Source organism: Daktulosphaira vitifoliae, unplaced genomic scaffold (assembly GCF_025091365.1).
Source record: "Daktulosphaira vitifoliae isolate Bord-2020 unplaced genomic scaffold, ASM2509136v1 Scaffold_2, whole genome shotgun sequence".
In the NCBI taxonomy this organism is placed as follows: domain Eukaryota; kingdom Metazoa; phylum Arthropoda; class Insecta; order Hemiptera; family Phylloxeridae; genus Daktulosphaira; species Daktulosphaira vitifoliae.
Genome location: NW_026099573.1, coordinates 13,287,649 through 13,307,907, shown reverse-complemented (window position 1 = coordinate 13,307,907; position 20,259 = coordinate 13,287,649). Strand labels below are relative to the sequence as shown.

Genomic DNA, 20,259 nt, shown 5'->3' with positions numbered 1-20,259 from the left:
TTTTCAACTTTAAATTACTATAACTTTTTAAAAAATGTATGGATCAACACAAATTTTTTTTTTTAATCTATTATATGTACTCCTTTTATCCAACATACTTTTTTTTTAAATCAAACCATTTCTCCTTACACAGAGAGTGCTCAAAACTTTTCAAATTACGATTAAAAAGTTAACTTTCCCAACTTAAATTTTCAAAAAGTTCCGCAAATATCGCGTTCTTTAAACACATGTTAAATTAAAGCTCATGCTATGTAATATAATTTAAAATAAAAAAATTTGTCCCGACGATTTACCTTTAATATGTCATAAAAAAAACCCCAGCACAGTGGGGTGGCGGCACAATGGGGTCGTGGCATAGTTGGGTCCAGTATTAATGATATCTGACAGTAATTAAAATCACTATCCTAAAAAACGCTTCGATGCAAATCTGTAGATAGTGTTTAATTAAAAAAAAAAATTTGTCAAAAAAGTAGGTCAAATGAAAGCTGAGAAAATAAATTAATAAAAAAAAAAAAACCACATAGTAAAATAATATTAATATGAATATCTTCTCACGAGAGGAGACTACAGTAATGGGATCCTCGATATTTATTGAAGTTATTGAATCTAGATGAGATGAAAATCAAATGTATTAAACATTTTTTTCTAACTCAAAAAGAATTAAGAAAAAATTTAGTGCCACACACATGAAAGATCCAAGTGTAACCGTACGTCGCATTCGTCACTTAATAAAAATAGAAATTTAGCTAGCTCAAATTTTAAAGTTATTTTTCTCGACTTCAAAGAAACAAAAAAATTTAAATATGTTTAACTTTTTATATTATGTCAATTAGATTGATATAATATTTATGAAAATCAGTGTAATCCCCTTATAATAAAATAAAATACAAAACCAAGAATTTTAAGACAAAAATAGCAAATTTTGGAATACGGTAACTATTTTCACCATGAAGACAAAATAATTTTTTTTTTTTTTAATATTAAAGTATATTACATATGCTTTAATTTAAGATACATATAATAGTATCAGTATTTCCGGAACACTTTGAAAATTAAATTGAAAATGTCCTAGTTTCAATATGCATGTTTAAAGTTTTGACCCCCGTTGTATAAAGGGGTATGATCCAATTTACAAAAAAAATGTGTCAGATTAAAGGGGTTTATAAAAATGTATTATAAAAAAATATTAATATTGATCCATACATTTTTCCAAATGTTATAGCAATATAAATTTAATAAAATAAAATATAAAATCGACAATTTTTTCACGGAAATCGTACGTTTTTCTTTAACTTTGATGTCCGTTTCACCACAAAGACAAGTCTAGGGGTCAAATTTTTTTTCCCTATAATAAAGTATATTACATTAGCTTTAATTTAAGATATATATAAAAGTGTCAGTATTTCCGGAACACTTTCAAAAGTTAAGTTGAAAAAGTTGTCATTTTGAATTCCCTTCTATGGGCAAGTAAAGGGTCAGATTTATAAAAAAAGTATACAAAATGTTAGGTAAATACCTCATGTATCTATAAAAAAAATTATTTTGGTTTGTTCATTTTTGAAAAAGATTTTAGTAAAAAAAATAGAAAAAATNTTCCCTTCTATGGGCAAGTAAAGGGTCAGATTTATAAAAAAAGTATACAAAATGTTAGGTAAATACCTCATGTATCTATAAAAAAAATTATTTTGGTTTGTTCATTTTTGAAAAAGATTTTAGTAAAAAAAATAGAAAAAATTTCGAAAATTAGCAATTTTTAAATTTGTAATTTTTTGGAGATTTCCCCCATTTACGGGGAACAAGGGAAATTTTTTCAATTTTTAAGGGTAATGTCTTCGACTAGATACAATTTGTTATCTTATGACGTATTGTTGAAAGTAATCGGTTTGGTGAGAGCTAAGAAAAAGTGGTAACAGAACACAAAACATGAGCCCACTGTGCTTTTTTTTGTATTATAGTATGCATAGTATGGACGTGGCATAATTAGGAGAAGTAAAGTTAATATATGACTTATATATATAATATATAATTAAAACCACTATCATAACAAACGCTTTGATGCAATTCTGTAGATAGTGTTTAATTTTAAGAAATTGGTGGACTATTCCAAAAGCTACATTTTCTGCTAGTTCATTATTAATATCCTAAACATATAAAAAATGTATTTACATATAAAAAAAAATAATTATCAACAAAAAAAATTGTTAAAAATTAATACTGATTTTGATTATTAATATGTTGAAAATAAGGAAAATGATATATTTAACCTATTTTTATAATCGTTAAAGTTGATTTTTGTAAATGTTTATAATAAAAAAAAATTTATTTATTTTTATGCAGCTTATGACGTTGTCCCCCTAGCTGACGTCACACTTGAACCTTTACCTAAGGTAAGCCTTCTGTTGACGTCACACCCAACTTTGATATAAGGTATGTCCTATTACGTCACGCCTAAACTTTGTTATAAGGTAAGTTCTATGACGTCATACCTGAACCTACTATAGTGTGCTCATAACATTCCAGCCTTATGATATCACGCTTTTACTCTATGCTATAATAAGGTGAGCCCTATGACTTTCCCTATCATTTCGTGATTGTGCCGTTGGCAATGACGCTGTCATGTACGATCTTATATAGTACTGCATTGCGCCTTAACTCCATCGTTAGATCCCACAAATGACAAATCGATGTCGGGTCGATAAAAAAAAAAAGTTCATTTTCCAAAATATCTACACGCAAACGGTTAAACGTGTGTATAGTACGCGTCGAGTCCGCGCGTTTGAAATGTCACAACCCTATATACCGGCGAGCCAATTCACCCCGATGCTTTCGTTTAAGTTTAAGTCGATATTCAGTTCCACTACACATTCCAAACATTCCGACATTCCGTTGTGTTAGATAAAAAAACCACCGTACACGTGCATAACTTTTTTTTTTTTCACGACCGGCTTAGTTGTAGGCCGCCCTGGAACTACCGTTAGGTATTACTTCACACACGTGCATAACGCGTAGACGCAATATCTCATAGCATTACTACAAGGTCGTTTGTTGTTTACAGCATTGACCCTGTGCGATGTTTGTACTACTATAAACCCTTTTTTTTTTTGGAACATTGAAATACAATATACGTTTTTTATTGATGCGTGCTATTTGTACATTACAAATAGCTGTCGTTTTTATTGATTTTGGAATTAATGTGTTATGTATAGTAAAATAAATCTGATTTTTGAACACATATCTACAACAAAGGTGACAATTGTGACTGCAATATTATTGTAGTATTCTACTGCGGTGGACGTCAATCGCACGAAATATTTACCACGTATTTACGAGTGACCGTACACCAAACACAATGGATAGTGTCAGCGGTAGCACAATCATCGAAACGTTGTGGGAGCATATAAAACAGATGGACGCTTCGCGGATAATTGTTTTGTATAACGGCTGCAACAACCTTTTAAATTTTGCTGCATTTTACACAAACCGTTGACAACAGCAGATATCAAATTGTAAACAGTAGCGACAGCCATAGTGGATACGAAAATGCGGATGACATCGACAATTTAAAAAATAACTTGTTTGTAAAAACTAATCGTTTGGACGCTCTCGGTCGAGATTACATTACAATCGAAGATTGTGTTTTTATATTGGAAAAACGTATCGAAACAGTAGAACGAACGTGCATTTGAAAATCAAATATAAATGGTTTGCTAGTATTTTATATTAGTAAACTAATATATATACTATGTCTTCCCTAGCTCGGAGAATCGGGTGCGTCCTCAGGTTGCGGATAAAGGAACGGCCTGTAAATATGCAGGTTAGCCGCGAAATAAGGAGTTAATTTATTTGGACTGACGAATAAGCGGTCGCGGACAGTGACGTTTGTTAATTCTGTAGATATACAGGATAGCCGTGAAATAAGCCACTCCCACCGGTGAAATAGCCGGGAGGCCATTGGCAACGGACTGCTTGGATTCTGAAACGAACTTAACGACGGCCTCCCCCTAGATACGTCAACAAAACCCTCTATATTGGAGAGATTGCAAAGCCATCTAGAAGTGGTCTGGTAAGGGTGGGATTTTCGGGTCCGACTACGGAGAAGGTTGGATATGGTGAATGGTTGAGGGGAGAACAATTCCCTCCGTCATAAGAGGACACTCCGCCTAGTACGGCCGAGCCCATGCCGACGACGCCTGCGCCGGTACTGGCCAAAAAGCCGAAGCTGGTGCCCCTGACTGCGGATAACCTGTTCAACGCTGACGGGACACCAAAAAAGGTGATTGGTCGGGTCGACGAGGTATTGTCGGTAGGGCTAGACCTCGCCAAGCATCAGGTAGGGATCTCTCTGACGTGCTGGAGGTCTATTGACCTCACATGCTAGTGGTAAAGATGGCCATGGCCCTTATTGAAGGGCATTGGCTGATCTTCACCTCACTAGTTCGCCTGGGGGGAGATCGCCTTCACCTATATCGGAGAGTCTGGTGTGCCTCCAGGATTGTGCGTTCCAGACGGGTTACTGGTGGGACACTTACGGCCTATCATCTAAGGCCGGGGACGCAGCATTCCCCCTCCAAGGCGAAGAAGTGGCAGCAGGTGCGCTACCGCTTGTCCCACCAATAAAAAGCGGAGGAAAAGGAAGAAGAAGGAGGAGGGAGTGGCAAAGGACGCTGGGTGTTCGATTGCCTTTTCCGATGCGAGGCGTGGGCCCAGGAGCGGAACTCTTTGGAGTCCCAACTATAGTCCACGTCCCGAGTCAGGTCCATGATCTATGACCTTTGACCTTTAACCTTTAATCTATGACCTATGACCTTTCACCTTTTGACCTATGGGCTTTTATCTTTAACCTTTGACCTTTAATTTTTGGCCTTTTACTTTTAACCTTTTGACCTTTGTTCTTTGAATGTAGCCGGTTACAGCCGCCCATCACCCAAACAGCAGGCTGGCAAAACCATAGATAACATTCCGACGAAATACGTAGTAAAACCTTTTACGTTCGGAGACGAGGTGTATTATATAGCACACCATTTATCTAACAAACAAAAAAAATTCTATGCCTGCTTCGCACCGAAATGGTGGGATCCCGTCAAATTAGCGGAAAAAGTGGGGAAAGAGGTGTTTCTAATAAATCTAACTCCCCACACAAACTTCACGTTTTATGTTTAAAATTAAAATAGTTAACCTGAATTACAAATTTCGGCCCAAGTACGGGCCGTCGTCAATGTATAGTAGTGTTAATAGGCCATTTTGATTTTCAGCATGTCATGTCAGAGGAGTCACGGGGACGTCGCCCGTGAGCGTGACGAGCTGATACACGATGTCCTCCGCTGGTTGGCGGAGGCGCTCGACGTCCCACTGGCTCACGCCCCGGCATCCGCGCGTCTGTAGAGGCGGCTCGGGACGCTCCGCTACACCAGATCCTTCGGGATCCTATAGCGAGCGTCTTTTACAATCGTGGGATGAGGGACGGACAGGTAGCTACCCTACGCGTGACATGGAGGGTCCTCGCCATCGTGCTGGTGGTCCCGTAGCCTGTGCCAGGAGAAGGTGCTACCTCCTCTCCACAGCGCCCAGCTACCACTACCGCGGTGGTGCAGCGACCGGCGGGCTGACGGCGTCGGACAGCTGACCGTCCCATTCCTGCACCCTACGCCAATGACAGAGCGTCCGACGTGGCGAGCACGTCTTCCGGGGCGGGCTCTGGCCTCCTGAAAACCTTCGCCCCGAGTAATCGGGGAAGGAGGCAATCCCTCCTTTATCTTCTCGGACCTTACGTCATCCGTAGGTTTCGGATGACCGGACCGAATAGTGCACTATCCCTTGCCAAGGAGACTGATTATTTCAGTCTTATACGGTAAGTGTCAAACGCAATATCAATGATCATCCACACACAAGGCACATGGTGGTAAGTTACAATTGTTTATAACTACTATGTATGATGCGACAATTTGTTTACAAATACCGCCCGGGTCATAAATAAACTGACGGCTTGGGGAGGGGAGTTGACACAGCAACCCGTGTCTCTCTTAATATCAACCGTCCAGCTACTAATAGGAAAATAGGTTGTCATCGGGTATTTCTCCGTGACAAGGCCGCCGCTAAATATGAAGTACTGATATTGCGTTCTGTTGTTTTCCGATGTTAACCTCGACTGGTTAGTTCGATATTTTGTTTTTTTTTACACGTAAGTTCTTTGCATTTTCTCCATTTAAGTTTTACGTCTTCGCTTCTAAAATTATTTTTGGCGTGGATTGTGTGATATCGATACATGTATATACATATATAGACATATAGTCGTTAGTGTAAATAAACGGCAGCCCAATTAAATAAGGGTGTCTAATATAACGTTTGTTTACGATAGCGCTAATACTTTTCATATCACCACAATTAGTTCGGTTTATTGTAAATTTGTGATATTTTAATATACTTGTGCGCCTGGATTATTGAATTATGTATTACAAATCTCAGCTACGCATCGAAGCTAAAAATCGGTAATATTCAACATTTTTTCAATCATTTTTAATTAAAACTGCCATTACTTATTGAAAAATAGACTTATAGAAACAATTTTTTTTATAAATACATTAGGTATTTACATATCATTTAGTATATTTTTTGTGAAAATTTGAACATTACCTGCCCACAAGAAGTGTTTTAAATGGCCACTTTTTTACAAAAAAATTAACTTTTTCAACTTTACTTTTGAAAGTCTTCCGAAAATCTATTATTAAGATATTTCAATATCTTAAATTAAAGCTTATGTAATTAAATTTAATATGAAAAAAAGAAATTTCGAATTTTATTTTGTCTTCATGGTTAAAATGGCTACCGTATACTATTTTTGTGTTAAAATTCTCGATTTTATATTTTTAACTTTATAATGCTATACATTTTTGAATAATCAATATATGTATGGATCAATATAATTTTTTTGTATAAATACTTTCTATATACATATTGCATCCGATATAATTTTATTTTTAAATCGGATAATTTCCCTTCATACAGCAGGCGTTAAAACTTGAAACACGCTAATGTTTCGGAAATACTGATACTTGCAAGTGAGCTTTTTATCGGCCTGTAACAACAACGTAGTTTGCCACTTGCATAACGACTAGCTATGGTAGCAAGGGTCACCATTACCTATGCAAGGTGTCACACCTATCAGATATGATTACCGGACCATAGGTGGATTTTAATATTTTAAGTTAATTAAAAGTATAATTTAAGTCAATATGTCGTTATTTGTATAAATGATTATAATACCTCGTTGTTTATTAACCACAACTATGATAATTAAAGTTGATAAGTAAAACATACCGTAGCCCGTGTCTAAATTAAGGAACAGGGATATAAAATACACGCGAGTACTTCAATTACTCGTGCAATAAAATAAATATCACAGTTAAAATTAATAAGAAAATTTAATTTAATTGTTAAAAAAGAAAATTATGATAAACATGGAAAAAATACGAATGTATCAAAAACCATGTCTATAATTAAAGGCAATAAAAATAAAATAAAATATTTAAACAAATAATATTACGAACATCACGGACGGTATTGGAACACATTCGTTAATGTTAATCGAAAATTAATGAAAAAAATCAGGAATAGTCTGGACACTCGCTCCTTAGCGTTGGCTAGAAGAAAAGGGAAACACGTGCTCTCCACACATAAACAAAAATAAGTTAATTCAAAATAAAAAAAATTGAAATAAAATATAGCTCATCACATAAATATAATTATAAAACAGAAAACTATACCTTGCCACCGAAGAGACCCATCCGATTATCTGGATGCTTCGCCGAAAAAATCTTTACTCCATCATTGAAAAAAGTGACAATAAGACAACAAACATGTACACTCTAGCGCAGTCAATGACAGAAGAAGAATTAAGAGCCAACACCGATCTAATGACAATTTCAAATCGATAACAGCCAGTCTATTTGGGAGAGATCAATACTCATAAATAATTCGATTTTAATTATATTTATTCTCTTTTGTCGCCTTATCTAGCGGTGAGTGGCAAAATAGTGAGTTGTTGACACTGCTGTCAGAAAAAGGTTCTGTCGCCCAATTAAATAAAAAATAAGTCGACATAACAAAAATTTATAAATGGTTCACGTTTGAATTTGTGACGTACACACTTAAATACATATCTTAAATTAAAGCTTATGTAAAATACTTTAATATGAAAAAATAAATTTTGAACTCTACGTTGTCTTCATGATGAAAATTGCTATCGTATTCAAAAATATGCTATCATTGTTTTAAAATTTTCGGTTTTGTATTTTATTTTAAAATACCTTACAAAAGGAGTACACTGATTTTCATAAATATTGTATAAATCTAATCGATATAGCATAGAAAGTTAAACTTAATTAATTTTTTTTGCTTCTTTTAACTCAAGGAAAATAACTTTGAAATTTGAACTAGCTTAAATTGCTCTTTTTATCCATCGAAGAAATGTGACGTATGGTTGCCAAGACGGTAACACTTCTTAATAAGAACTACTAATCAGGATATAATTAAGGACATAGGAGTTGTTGATCATTTTGTATACTTTTTTTATAAATCTAACCCTTTACTTGCCCATAGGAGGGGATTCAAAATGACAACTTTTTCACAAAAAATTAGAAATACTAAAATATTTATATATACCTTAAATTAAAGCTTATGTAATATACTTAAATATTAAAAAAAAAAAATTCGGATATTATTTTGTTTTTATGGTGTAAACGGACATCAAAATTAATACTATTAAAACTATTAATAGTTTTTTTTTTTTAATCAGACCATTTATCCTTTATACAGAGGGGTTCAAAACTTAAAAAGCATATAGAAAAAAGAACTTTTTTAACTTAATTTTTTAATGTGTTCCGGAAATTATGACACTTATATATATATATATATATTAAATTAAAGCTTATATAATATACTTTAATACAAAAAAAAAAAACGGTAGCACAGTGGGGTGGCAGCACAGTGGGGTCGTGGCATAGTTGGGTCCAGTATAGATGATATCTGACAGTGATTAAAATCACTATCATAAAAAACGCTTCAATGCAAATCTGTAGATAGTGTTTGATTTAAAAAAAAAATTTGTTAAAATAGCATATTTTTGAATATGGTAGCCATTTGCGCATAGAAGATAGATCGTCAGGACAAATTTTCTTTTTCATTTTATAGTACATAAAATAAGCTTTAATTTGATATATGTTTAAAGGACGCAATATTTCCGGAACATTTTCAAAAATTAAGTTGAAAAAGTTATTTTTTGTAAAAAAGTTACTATTTTAAATCCCCCCAGTGAGCAAAATAAGTGTTAGATTTTCAAAAAAAATTATATCAAATGATAGGGAAATATCTAAGGTTTTAATACAAAAAAATATTATTTTTATTTGTTCATTTTTGAAAAAGTTGTGGAAGTTTTAAGTACAAAAAAAAAAGGTAATTTTTATCGCAAACATTACATTTTTTTAAATTTTCGACAGCAATTTGCACATAGAAGATAAGATGTCGGGACAATTTTTTTTTTTTTATTTGATAGTATATAACATAAACTTTGATTTGATATATGTTTAATTTCCGGAACATTTTCAAAAGTTCAGTTGAAAACGATTTATGTTTTTTACAATATTTCAAGTTTTAAACGCCTCCTATATAAGGGGAAATTGTCCAATTTTAATAAAAAGTATGTCAAATGAAAGATGTACTTATAATGTATTTAGAAAAAAAAATTTGTGCTGATATATACATTTTTCAAAAAGTTATAGCATTTTTAAGTTGAAAATTTAAAATCGAAAATNAGTTATAGAATTTTTAAGTTGAAAATTTAAAAACGGAAATTTTAACACAAAAATAGTATTTTTTTAACTACGGCAGCCGTTTAAATGTAGAAGAAAAAGTGTCGGGACAAATTTTTTTTTTCATTTTATAGTACATAAAAANAACTTTAGTTTGTCTTAATGTTGATAACTAACATCAAAGTTAATAAAAAAATAATAACTATAAAGCTTAAAAAAATTGTCAATTATTATTTTGAAAAAATTAAAAATAATAATTTTTTTTTAATAACTAGGTTAGTTAATTATATCTCTTTCTATTAAAAGAAATAAATTATCAAGAGGTAAATAAAAAATATTTTAAATATGTTATATCAGTTTTTTTTACAAGTACAAAAGTTGTTTTATTAAACATTTATTAAACTAAAAATTAATTTATTATGTAACAATAAATCAAGTAATTCACCACAAAAAATAAATGATAAGTATAAGAAACTCACATTAATTTTTGAAATTTGTATTTAAACTGTTAATAAAAACCTGAACAATAAAACAAATAAAATTACTTATAAAGTTTTACTAACATTACTTACATTTCATTTTATACTCTTTGCATTAAAAAATGAATCTAAAATCTTATAGCTCAATTATTTTTATTTTACTGTACTTATTGTTAATTTCGGCAAATCATTGTAGTATCTCTGATTATAAATCATATTTATTTAAAGTAGCAAAACATATAATTTTTCATAATCGTCTCCAAGAAGAATGGAATTCAATTAAAAATATTAGCTTAAATTATGATTCAAATGAAAAATTGGAAATAATCTTTAATTATGAATTTAACGACTATAATTTCACAAGTATATTTGACAGAGTCTTAGATTTAATTAATCATAGATATGCTAAATATCTGTACACTTTTAAAAATCTTTCAATAAAAATTATAGATTTTTGTGAAAACAAGTACAATAAAAAATCATATGGATTATTTATTGAATGCATTAAATCAATTCAAGATGTAATTAAAAATTCAAAAATTATGTTTGGAACTTTATACGAAGTTATGAACTTTATTGAAAATTTGGAAATTAAAAGAGTATTTCCTAAATACATAGGTCAACGTACTGTAGTTAATGAAATTAAAGAAGTTTATTTCTATACTTTATCAACGACACTACCAGATCATTCAATATATAAAAAAACTAATGGCGAATTAGATATAGATGAAGCATGTAAACAGTTTTTGAATGTTAAACATTTTCTAAATGGAATGAATAAAATTTTATCAAAGTTGTCATTTTTAGATAATTTTTTAATGGTATACAATCAATACGTTCAAAAAGATTGTTTGACAAAATACAATGAAGAATATATGTTTCTTCAATTTAACGACAAAAATGTTTACGATTTTATCCTTGATAAATGTATTAAATTGTTTACCGAAGCAAATAAACGGGAGAATGAAGCTTATGGCTTTAGATTATTACTAATTCCTATTGAACCTGGGTAAGATATTTTTATAGATATTTCCTTATTAAATTTAATAGATTTTTTATAAATGATCGCTTTTGGTTCAAATGGAATACTTAGTATAATTTTATAGATATTTTTTATAATACTGTTAAAGATGGCTACAAAATAAATGTTAAATAATGGATTGAATAGTAGCAAGCTTATGGGTTGTTTAATATAACAATTGTAAAGCTTATATGCTTGATTTATATGTATGTTTATATAGAAATTATGAAATAAAAAAGAATCCATTAAGTAAAAGGAGGCTACAAATGTTATCAAAAGTTCAAGATTAGCATTTGAAGAAAAGTGAATGTTTTTTATTAAAATTTTAAGCCCATAAATACCTAAACTTTATTTTTATCAAAAATACATAATACGAAATAAAATAAGATCTATTATATCGAATAATATACCAACTTACCATTTGGCTAAACTTAGTAAGGGTATTTTCATCCATTCAAAAATTTGATAGCTTTTTAACTAAAAATAATATTGACTTAGTTTAAAAATTATCTAGGTATACTATTCAGAATAATGATAGGTTAATTTCTTTTGAAATAGTAGCCTTATTTCCGAGTATTTCGATAAATAAAGTAACAAAACATAAAACAGAATAAAATATGAGCCTATTAATTTAACAATGTTATGTATAAGTCAAAATGTTTTTTAGTTTTATAATAAATTTTATGAGCAAACTGAGGGCATAGCAATGACAAATCCGCTATCACCATTTTTAGGAGAACTTTTCTAGAGTAGATTTGAAACAAATTTAAAGCACACCTATGGTGATTTTTCAAAAATTTGGGTTAAGTATATAGATGATATTTTTGCTGTCTTAAACAAAGATTTTAATACAGAGGTCTTCATACGACATTCAAATTATTGTTACCCATGATTAAATTCACACACGTATAGGAAGTAGAGGGAATTTTTTTTTTTGGATTTATTAGTTAAAATAGTAGAGAAGGATCGAAATATTGAAATTTATAGGAAAAACACAGAAACGTTTAGATACATTCCGTACAACCACAGCATGTAAAATAGCTTTTAATAGTATGATTCCGATGAATAAAATAGATTTTGATAAAGAACTGTAGATTATAAGAAAAATAGCTAGATTTAATCGGTATAATAAATACGTAATTTAAAAATTAAATTTTGCATTAGCGCATAGCAATATATTTTGTATATTTTATCGAGAAATGTTTGATAAGTTATATATGAATTTTAGCACAGTTATAAGTATATAAGTTTGTACATACATTATTAAAAAATATAGTATTAATAATCTTATTTATCTCATATATGATGTATAAGTCTAATACAACTATGCTGTACAATATCAAATCACTGTAACCAAAAAAATTATCAATAACCTATCAAATTTTTCAATTTTTTTTTTCTATAATATTAAAAAAAATAATTATTATTAATTATTTTATATACCGGGGGCGTATTTAAGAGTGATATGGGCAATTGCCCCCATTGAACCAGCATTATCAATATATTTTTTAGACCAACTTCTATAAAATATAGCTCTATTGACCTTTTATTTTTATCGCTTTGATTTTTTACAAAAAAATAATTATAGCATGTTTACCAAAGTAAGAATTAAATACGTCCCAAATGACGGCCTCAGTAATAATACGCCAACCTTATATCCATACATTTTACTATTTTCATGATTTTATTTATTATATTTTTGATGTATTTTTGTTGCACTGTTTCTGATGTAATATTTTTCCTACAAAATACTTAACATATCCAGGTACTCTTATCAAAATTAGTGGCCTACTTATAGGGACGCCCCAAAGAGGCTTACGCACGTGAGGCTCGTAGGGCACCAGGTCTCAGACGAAGCCTAGTATACAATATTGAAATGATGATAACTTTTTAAAACAAATTGAAAGCATAAAAGTTGATTAAACAATCTTTAACATTGAACGAGTTAACATTTATTTTTCAAAAAGTAATTTTACAATACTATATGTTTAAGAGTAAAAATTTATTTAGTTTATTCTCTATCAAATGTAATAAAATTTACGTGGGGTCCTATTTGGTAACTTTTGAAAGTTACCCTTAAAAACAGTTGTATATCACAATTAACTAATATCATTTATTATTCTTTATAAAATAAATGGTATTTAGTATATTCTATAAAAAAATTATTCATAAACGAAATACTTGGGGATAACATGCATTATAAATCACCTTGTATGTATACAGTAGGGTGGCCTTTGCCTTTGAACTTTTGAAATTTAACCTATTTATCCTCCAAAATAATTTTTAAACTTTTTATTTTTTTATTTTATTAACCATAAAGTAATTTTCATATTCATTATACCTTACGAGGTGTCAATATTATTTTTTCAAATGGCAGCATACATAATTAATATACATAACCCATAAACATACATCAAGAAAATGAGTAGTCGATGACCAGAAATTTTTGTACATTCTTATACTTAAGTGAAGGAGGAGTCTATGGAAATGTCTGTTGATAACAATAGCAGCACCCGCACCTCGCCTACTACCATAAAGTTAAATTGTTAATAACTCAACAACATTATCTAAGAAATAAGTTGGTTAATTATGTATATTGCTATTTAAAAAAATTATATTGACACCCCTATAAAGTATAATGGGTGAACATGAAAAAAACATTATGATTAATAAATTAAGAGAAACATGTACCTAATAGAAACCAAAAATAATCATCAATATTATTTTTATTTTATCGAAAAATTTGCTGGTTTATTAATTCGATGACTTGGTTTACACGTGATAATTTCATGTCAGCAATAGGTTTAAGAATATAGAAATAAATTTTAGTTTAGTTTGGTAGAATATTCTAGTTACGAACTTATGTTTCAGAATATTAAAAATTAATTTGTTTTATATTTATAGGCTTGTGTTACCATTATTAGTTTCTGAAGAATATTGTATTTCCAAATTAAATCAATTATTCACAAATTTCAATTTTGAACAATATGATAATATAAACCTTATTTTGGAAAATGGTACAAAAAAAAACGCACGAATTTTATTTCAAGATAAAGTAAACACATCTAACTTGAAACAAAAAAAAAAATATTTAGAACAGTTATTGAGATGTAGGTATGTCGAAATATTAAAAAACTATTACGTCATTTTGTCCATGATTAATGATTCGTGTAAATCAGTACGATTTCGTAGTCTTATTAATCAATTTGTTGAATGTGTAAATGAACTCCGTAATTCAATATATTTGTCTCTTAATATGGTACAAAGTTTACTCTTTGTATTGGCCAAATTAAAAAAAATATCTATTTGTGAGATTTCTAAGGATTTAAATAGTTTAATAAGAGTAGATCGTATTCTAACAAAATATTTGTACGATATTAAAGTTTATAATTATAATGAATGTGACAATAAGTCAAAATTGAATGAAGAAGAAGCAATATCAGTATTCGAACGAATAAAAGAATCACAGTTGATAATAAAAAAAAGATTAGAATTTGAATATAGATATTGTACAACAAACATTTGTGAATTTATAAGTAAATTGCCAACAAAGCAGTCACTAAAATCTTCAATTTATGAAAAAAGAAACTCATTTAACAAAGAACTTCCTATTTTTCATTTTATTTGTGAATATATGAATACATTTTGCAAAAATATTATTAAAACCGATTATGAAAATACAAATTATAAAAATTTAATATAACATATACGATATGTTAAATATATTGAATAAACAACATAAATCGATTTAGTGTATTTACTTTTTAAATGTATATCATGCGCTTGGTATTTCTAAATTCAGGATAACACAATTATTCTAAATAAATTCTCACATAATAAAAAATAATTAGAGAATATTTTGTTACTTTTATTCAATGGCTTATTTAAGAGGATTTCGAGGATTAAGCTCATCATCCATTAACTGTGCTAAATTAATATTTTAGTTTAAAAAATCATTCAAAAATTAATCTTTAAAACTTGTAATAATTTAAATGAGAGTGTAATGATGTTACAGTTCTTACAAAGTTTGGATGTGTAGGGATTAGATCAATTCTTGAGCAACGAAGTTCTATGGGGGTTGTAGATTCCAAGGTTTTAGAATAATAAGGACAAGTAGATATAAAATTAATAAATGTAGATCCCCTATATTAAGAAAAAACTAATAAATTGGTAAGCGACCTACGCGAATACCCAGTCGACATGGCTATTAATACACTCAGTTACACATTAGGTTTTTACACTCTTTTCAGGCATGGGGTGGTAATCCTGTTATGTGTATATTTATAAAGTGCGAACAAATTAGTAAAATTACCTTTTAAAATTAAAAGAGATTATTGATCTATTGTGTAATAAACAAACAATTTTTAGACATTTTTATTGTGTACTAGTTACTTTTAGGGTATCTCAGGACCGAACAATATTAAGTTATCAAATGATAAAATAACTCTACTTCACTTTATCTTATTCTAGTTTATTAGGTAAATAGGTCTTTATTGTTCTAAACCATCTGAATTTATGATGATAAGTTTTATGATTTATAAGTGTAATATATGAATAAATATTTATAGAAATTAAATATAGTATTGTAATTTTTACAAAGAAATTATAAAAAACCCAGTACAGGGGGGTCGTGGCACAGTGATGACGTGGCATAGTTGGATCAAGTATAATGATATCTGACAGTAATTAAAATCTCTATAAAAAAAAACGCTTCTATGCAAATCTTTAGATAGTGTTTAATTAAAAAATTTGGTGGATTATTTCAAAAGCTACATGATCTGTTATTTTCTTATTAATATCCTGAATGAAAAAGACAAAATTTCGGACTTTATTTTGTCTTCACGGTGAAAATAGCTACCGTATGCTATTTTTGTGTTAAAATTTCGAAAATTAGCGATTTTTAAATTTATAATTTTTTTGGAGGTTTCCCCCATTTACGGGGAATGAGGGAATTTTTTTCAATTTTTGAGAGTAATGTCTTCGACTATATACGGTTTTTGATCTTTTGACGTATAGTTGAAAGTAATCGGTTCGGAAAGAGCTGAGAAAAAGTGGTAACAGTAAAAAAAAAAAAGACACATCATAGTAAAATTAATACCTTCTCAGCTTCGCATCGAAGGTAAAATTATTAAGTAGATATTACTTTTTATGGCAAACGTAAATAAAAGTTGAAGGTGTTGATGCAATACTTAAAAAAAAATTATTTGTTATTTATAAATAACAAATAATTTAAGTTAAAAAGGAATTTTTGCCCAAGACCAAAATATACATTTCTAAACCCATTTTTGCGCCGATTTCAAATCTGCAATTAGAGTTTCGCATATGGCCTAAATAATAACAAAATTCCTCTAATTAATATTAAAAAGATCCATACATTTTTCAAAAGTTATAGCATTATAAACTTAAAATATAAAAGATAATTTTTTTACAAAAATAGTTTTTTTTTTATTCATTTTGAGTCCATTTTCATCATAAAAACAAAGTTGAAAAAATTAACTGTTTGTAAAAAAATTGTCATTTAACAGGTAACAGGTCCAATTTACAAAAAATATACCAAATGTTAAGTTCCTACTTAATATATTTATTAAAAAAATGTTGTATTGATCCATGCAATTTTTCAATCCATTTTTCAAAAAGCTATGGCAGTTTTAAGCAAAAAAAAATTAAACAATCACGAAAAATACCGATTATTAACACATTGACGAACATGATTGCTATAGCAGTCACGCTCTTGGCTGTAATTACAGATTCACTTTAATATCTCATTAATAATTGTTTGGAATAAAAAATGTATCAGAGCTTTTTTCTTTATAAATATGATACAAAAACAATGAAAACTAACAAAAGTGTAACTGCTATAGCAGTTGTAACCCACTCGTGACTTTTTTCTACTCGTATAGCCATATACTGTTATAGTCAAATTATGACTTAAAACACAATGACTGCTTTAGTAGTGACCGTCCATCAACATATTAAATTTGTAATTTTTATTTTGATTTCCTCCATTTAGGGTGAACGAGGGAAATTTTTTCAATTTTTGAGGGTAAGACTTTGACTAGATACGATTTATTTGAGTTAATTTTTTGTCAAAAAGTTGTAATTTTAAATCCCCCCCTATGGGCAAGTAAAGGGTCAGATTTATAAAAAAAGTATACAAAATAATAGGTAAGTACCTCACGTATCTATGTAAAAATTATATTGATTTGATCATTTTTTTAAATGTTTTATGGCAGTTTTAAGTAAATGTCAAAAATTAGCCATTTTCAAATTTGTAATTTTTTTGGAGATTTTCCCCATTTACGGGGAACGAAGGATTTTTTTTCAATTTTTGAGGGTAATATCTTCAACTATATACGATTTTTGATGTATAGTTAAAAGAAATCGGTTCGGAAAGAGCTGAGGAAAAAGTGGTAATAGACACAAAAAAATATATAGTAAAATTAATACCTTCTCAGCTTTGTATCGAAGCTAATATAAATTGAAATCTAAATGTTCTTTATACATGTAGAAGAGGTAAAGCAATTATAAATACTTTATTATGACAACTTTGATAAGTAAAGATTGCTATATTTAATTTTGCTATTTATTAAGTAAATTAACTTTTTCTAATTATCCTAATATTTATTATAAATAATCAAAATAAACTTTTAATATATATTTAACTGAACATGTTTTATGATTAATTATTAGCATCGATGCGAAGTTAATTTTACTATGATGTGTGTCTTTTTTTTTTTAATGTCTGTTGCCAATTTTTCTCAGCTCTCACTGAACCGATTTCGTTTAAAAATTCGTCAAAAAATTACAAATTTAAAAATCGTTAATTTTCGACATTTTTTCAATTCTTTTAAATTAAAATTGCAATAATTTTTTTAAAAATGACCGAACCAATATAATTTTTTTTTTATAGATACCTTAGGTATTCACCTATTATTTTATATACTTTTGTGAACATTTGAACCTTTACAAGCCCACAGGAAGGGTTTCAAAATGGTAACTTTTTCAACTTGACTTTTAAATATATGCTATTTTTGTAAAAAAATTCTTGATATTATTATTTACATTTTTTAACATTATGTTGCTATAACTTTTTTAAAAATGCGTGAATCAATTTTATTCTTTAATAATAAATACTTTATATATACCTCTTTCATTCGACATACTTTTTTTTTTTAATATAAATAAAATTGATATAGCATAGAAAGTTAAAATTATTTAAACTTTTGTTTTTTGAAGTCGAGAAAAATAATTTTGAAATTTGAACTAGTTTATGTAGCCAATTTTTTTAGCTGACATTAGCGACATACGGTTGCCGAGTCGGTAAAACTTGTGTTTTACATGCTTAGGGTAAAAGGATCCAACCCGCGTACAGTATTGAATTAATTGCATTTTTTCTTAATTCTTTTTAAGTTAAAATATATTTACAAACTGCTTTGATTTTTATCTCTTTTAGATTCAATAACTTCAATAAAGATCAAGGATCTTTACTGTAGTCGCCACTCGCGTGAAGAAATTTTTTATTCATATTAAAAATAATTTTACTATATTTTAAGTTTTAGCTTCGATGCAAAGCTGAGAAGATATTTTTTTGTGACTTAATTTATTTTCTCTGCTCTAACTTGGCCTACTTTTTTCAACAATACGTCAAATGGCTACAATTCGTATCTAGTTGAAGATATTATCCTCAAAAATTGAAAAAAAAATTCTAATTTATCAATTAAACAGTTACTTATCCCATGGTCTCCATACAGACAATTCAAATCATTCATTTGTAATGTTTTCAAAGTACTTATTGACAAATTAAGTTTGATATGATAGGTTTCAACTACAAAATTAAATCATTTTACTTTGTAATTTAATAATTTTTTTTCTCTATTTGTGTGTGCTACTACTAGACTATAATAATCCAAATTTTTTGGTAACATGTTGCTATATAAATCATTTCTAAAAAAAATAATAGTTAATTTCTCCTGAATTAACAATGGATATTTACAATTATAATCAGATTTTATAATACGCCTAATTGAGTAAATCTTTTTAACAACTTTGTTTTGATTGGTTCATTTAGTTAAAGTAAATCATTAAAATTAATTCATTTCTGAATACTTCAATTGTAGAATCTTTTTAAACACCAAAAGTTGCTAGGTAATGATTACTATTATTTCTATTTCAATTATTTATTACAATAAAAATGCAAAAAAATATTGAGTTCCTTTAATAAATTTACTATAAATAGTAATTATAAAACTTCCTAACTGCATATTAATCTTAACGGTACAATTTTTTTAATTCTCATAAAATTTTCCATTAAATTATGTCAATTTCAAACTTGCCAATTGAGCTAAAAGTTATGGTAAAATAAATATTTTTTTTTTCAATAAACATTCACAAAAATCAACTTTAAACGATTAAAATAATAGGTTAAATATGTCATTTTCCTTATTTTTAACATATTAATAATGAAAATCAGTATTAATTTAAAAAACAATTTTTTTTTGCTCTCAATTATTTTTTTTTTTATATGTAAATACTTATTTTTTAATAATATTAAAACTTAGAAGTGATAAAAAAATTTAATAGCAGATTAGAAAACAGCGTAAAAAGTTTAAAAAGAAAAGTACATTTTTGCTTCTGATGAGATTTCCTTAGTACAGTGTATAAAACTTGAAACTTTGTTAACTGCTACAACTTTATCAAAAATGACCAAATTAATTTATTTTTTTTATATAGATGCATGATGTCTTTACCTATCATTTGGTATATTTTTTCTATAAATACTACCCTTAAGCTGCCCACAAGGGGGATTCAAAATGACAACTTTTTTTTTTTTAGTTAAAGTAAATCATTAAAATTAATTCATTTCTGAATACTTCAATTGTAGAATCTTTTTATATAACAGAAGGTACTTAAAAATGATTTCTATGATTTCTCTTTAAGTGTTCTATTACGATAAAAA

The 20,259-nt window shown here is 28.8% G+C and overlaps 1 protein-coding gene across 2 annotated transcripts; it reads left to right on the top strand.

Annotated features, from left to right (window-relative positions):
- The first annotated feature begins 10,392 nt into the window (after positions 1 to 10,392).
- LOC126899214 (uncharacterized) lies at positions 10,393 to 15,044 on the top strand. 2 transcript variants are annotated; one of them, XM_050673818.1, is made up of 3 exons: positions 10,393 to 11,017; positions 11,090 to 11,291; positions 14,208 to 15,044. In XM_050673818.1, exons 1-3 carry the CDS (start codon positions 10,405 to 10,407, stop codon positions 15,004 to 15,006), a joined length of 1,614 nt encoding a protein of 537 aa, XP_050529775.1. In that variant the 5' UTR covers positions 10,393 to 10,404; the 3' UTR covers positions 15,007 to 15,044. The 2 variants fall into 2 exon arrangements, with proteins under 2 accessions (XP_050529775.1, XP_050529774.1); XM_050673817.1 differs by having other exon boundaries at positions 10,394 to 11,291.
- Positions 15,045 to 20,259: the final 5,215 nt, after the last annotated feature.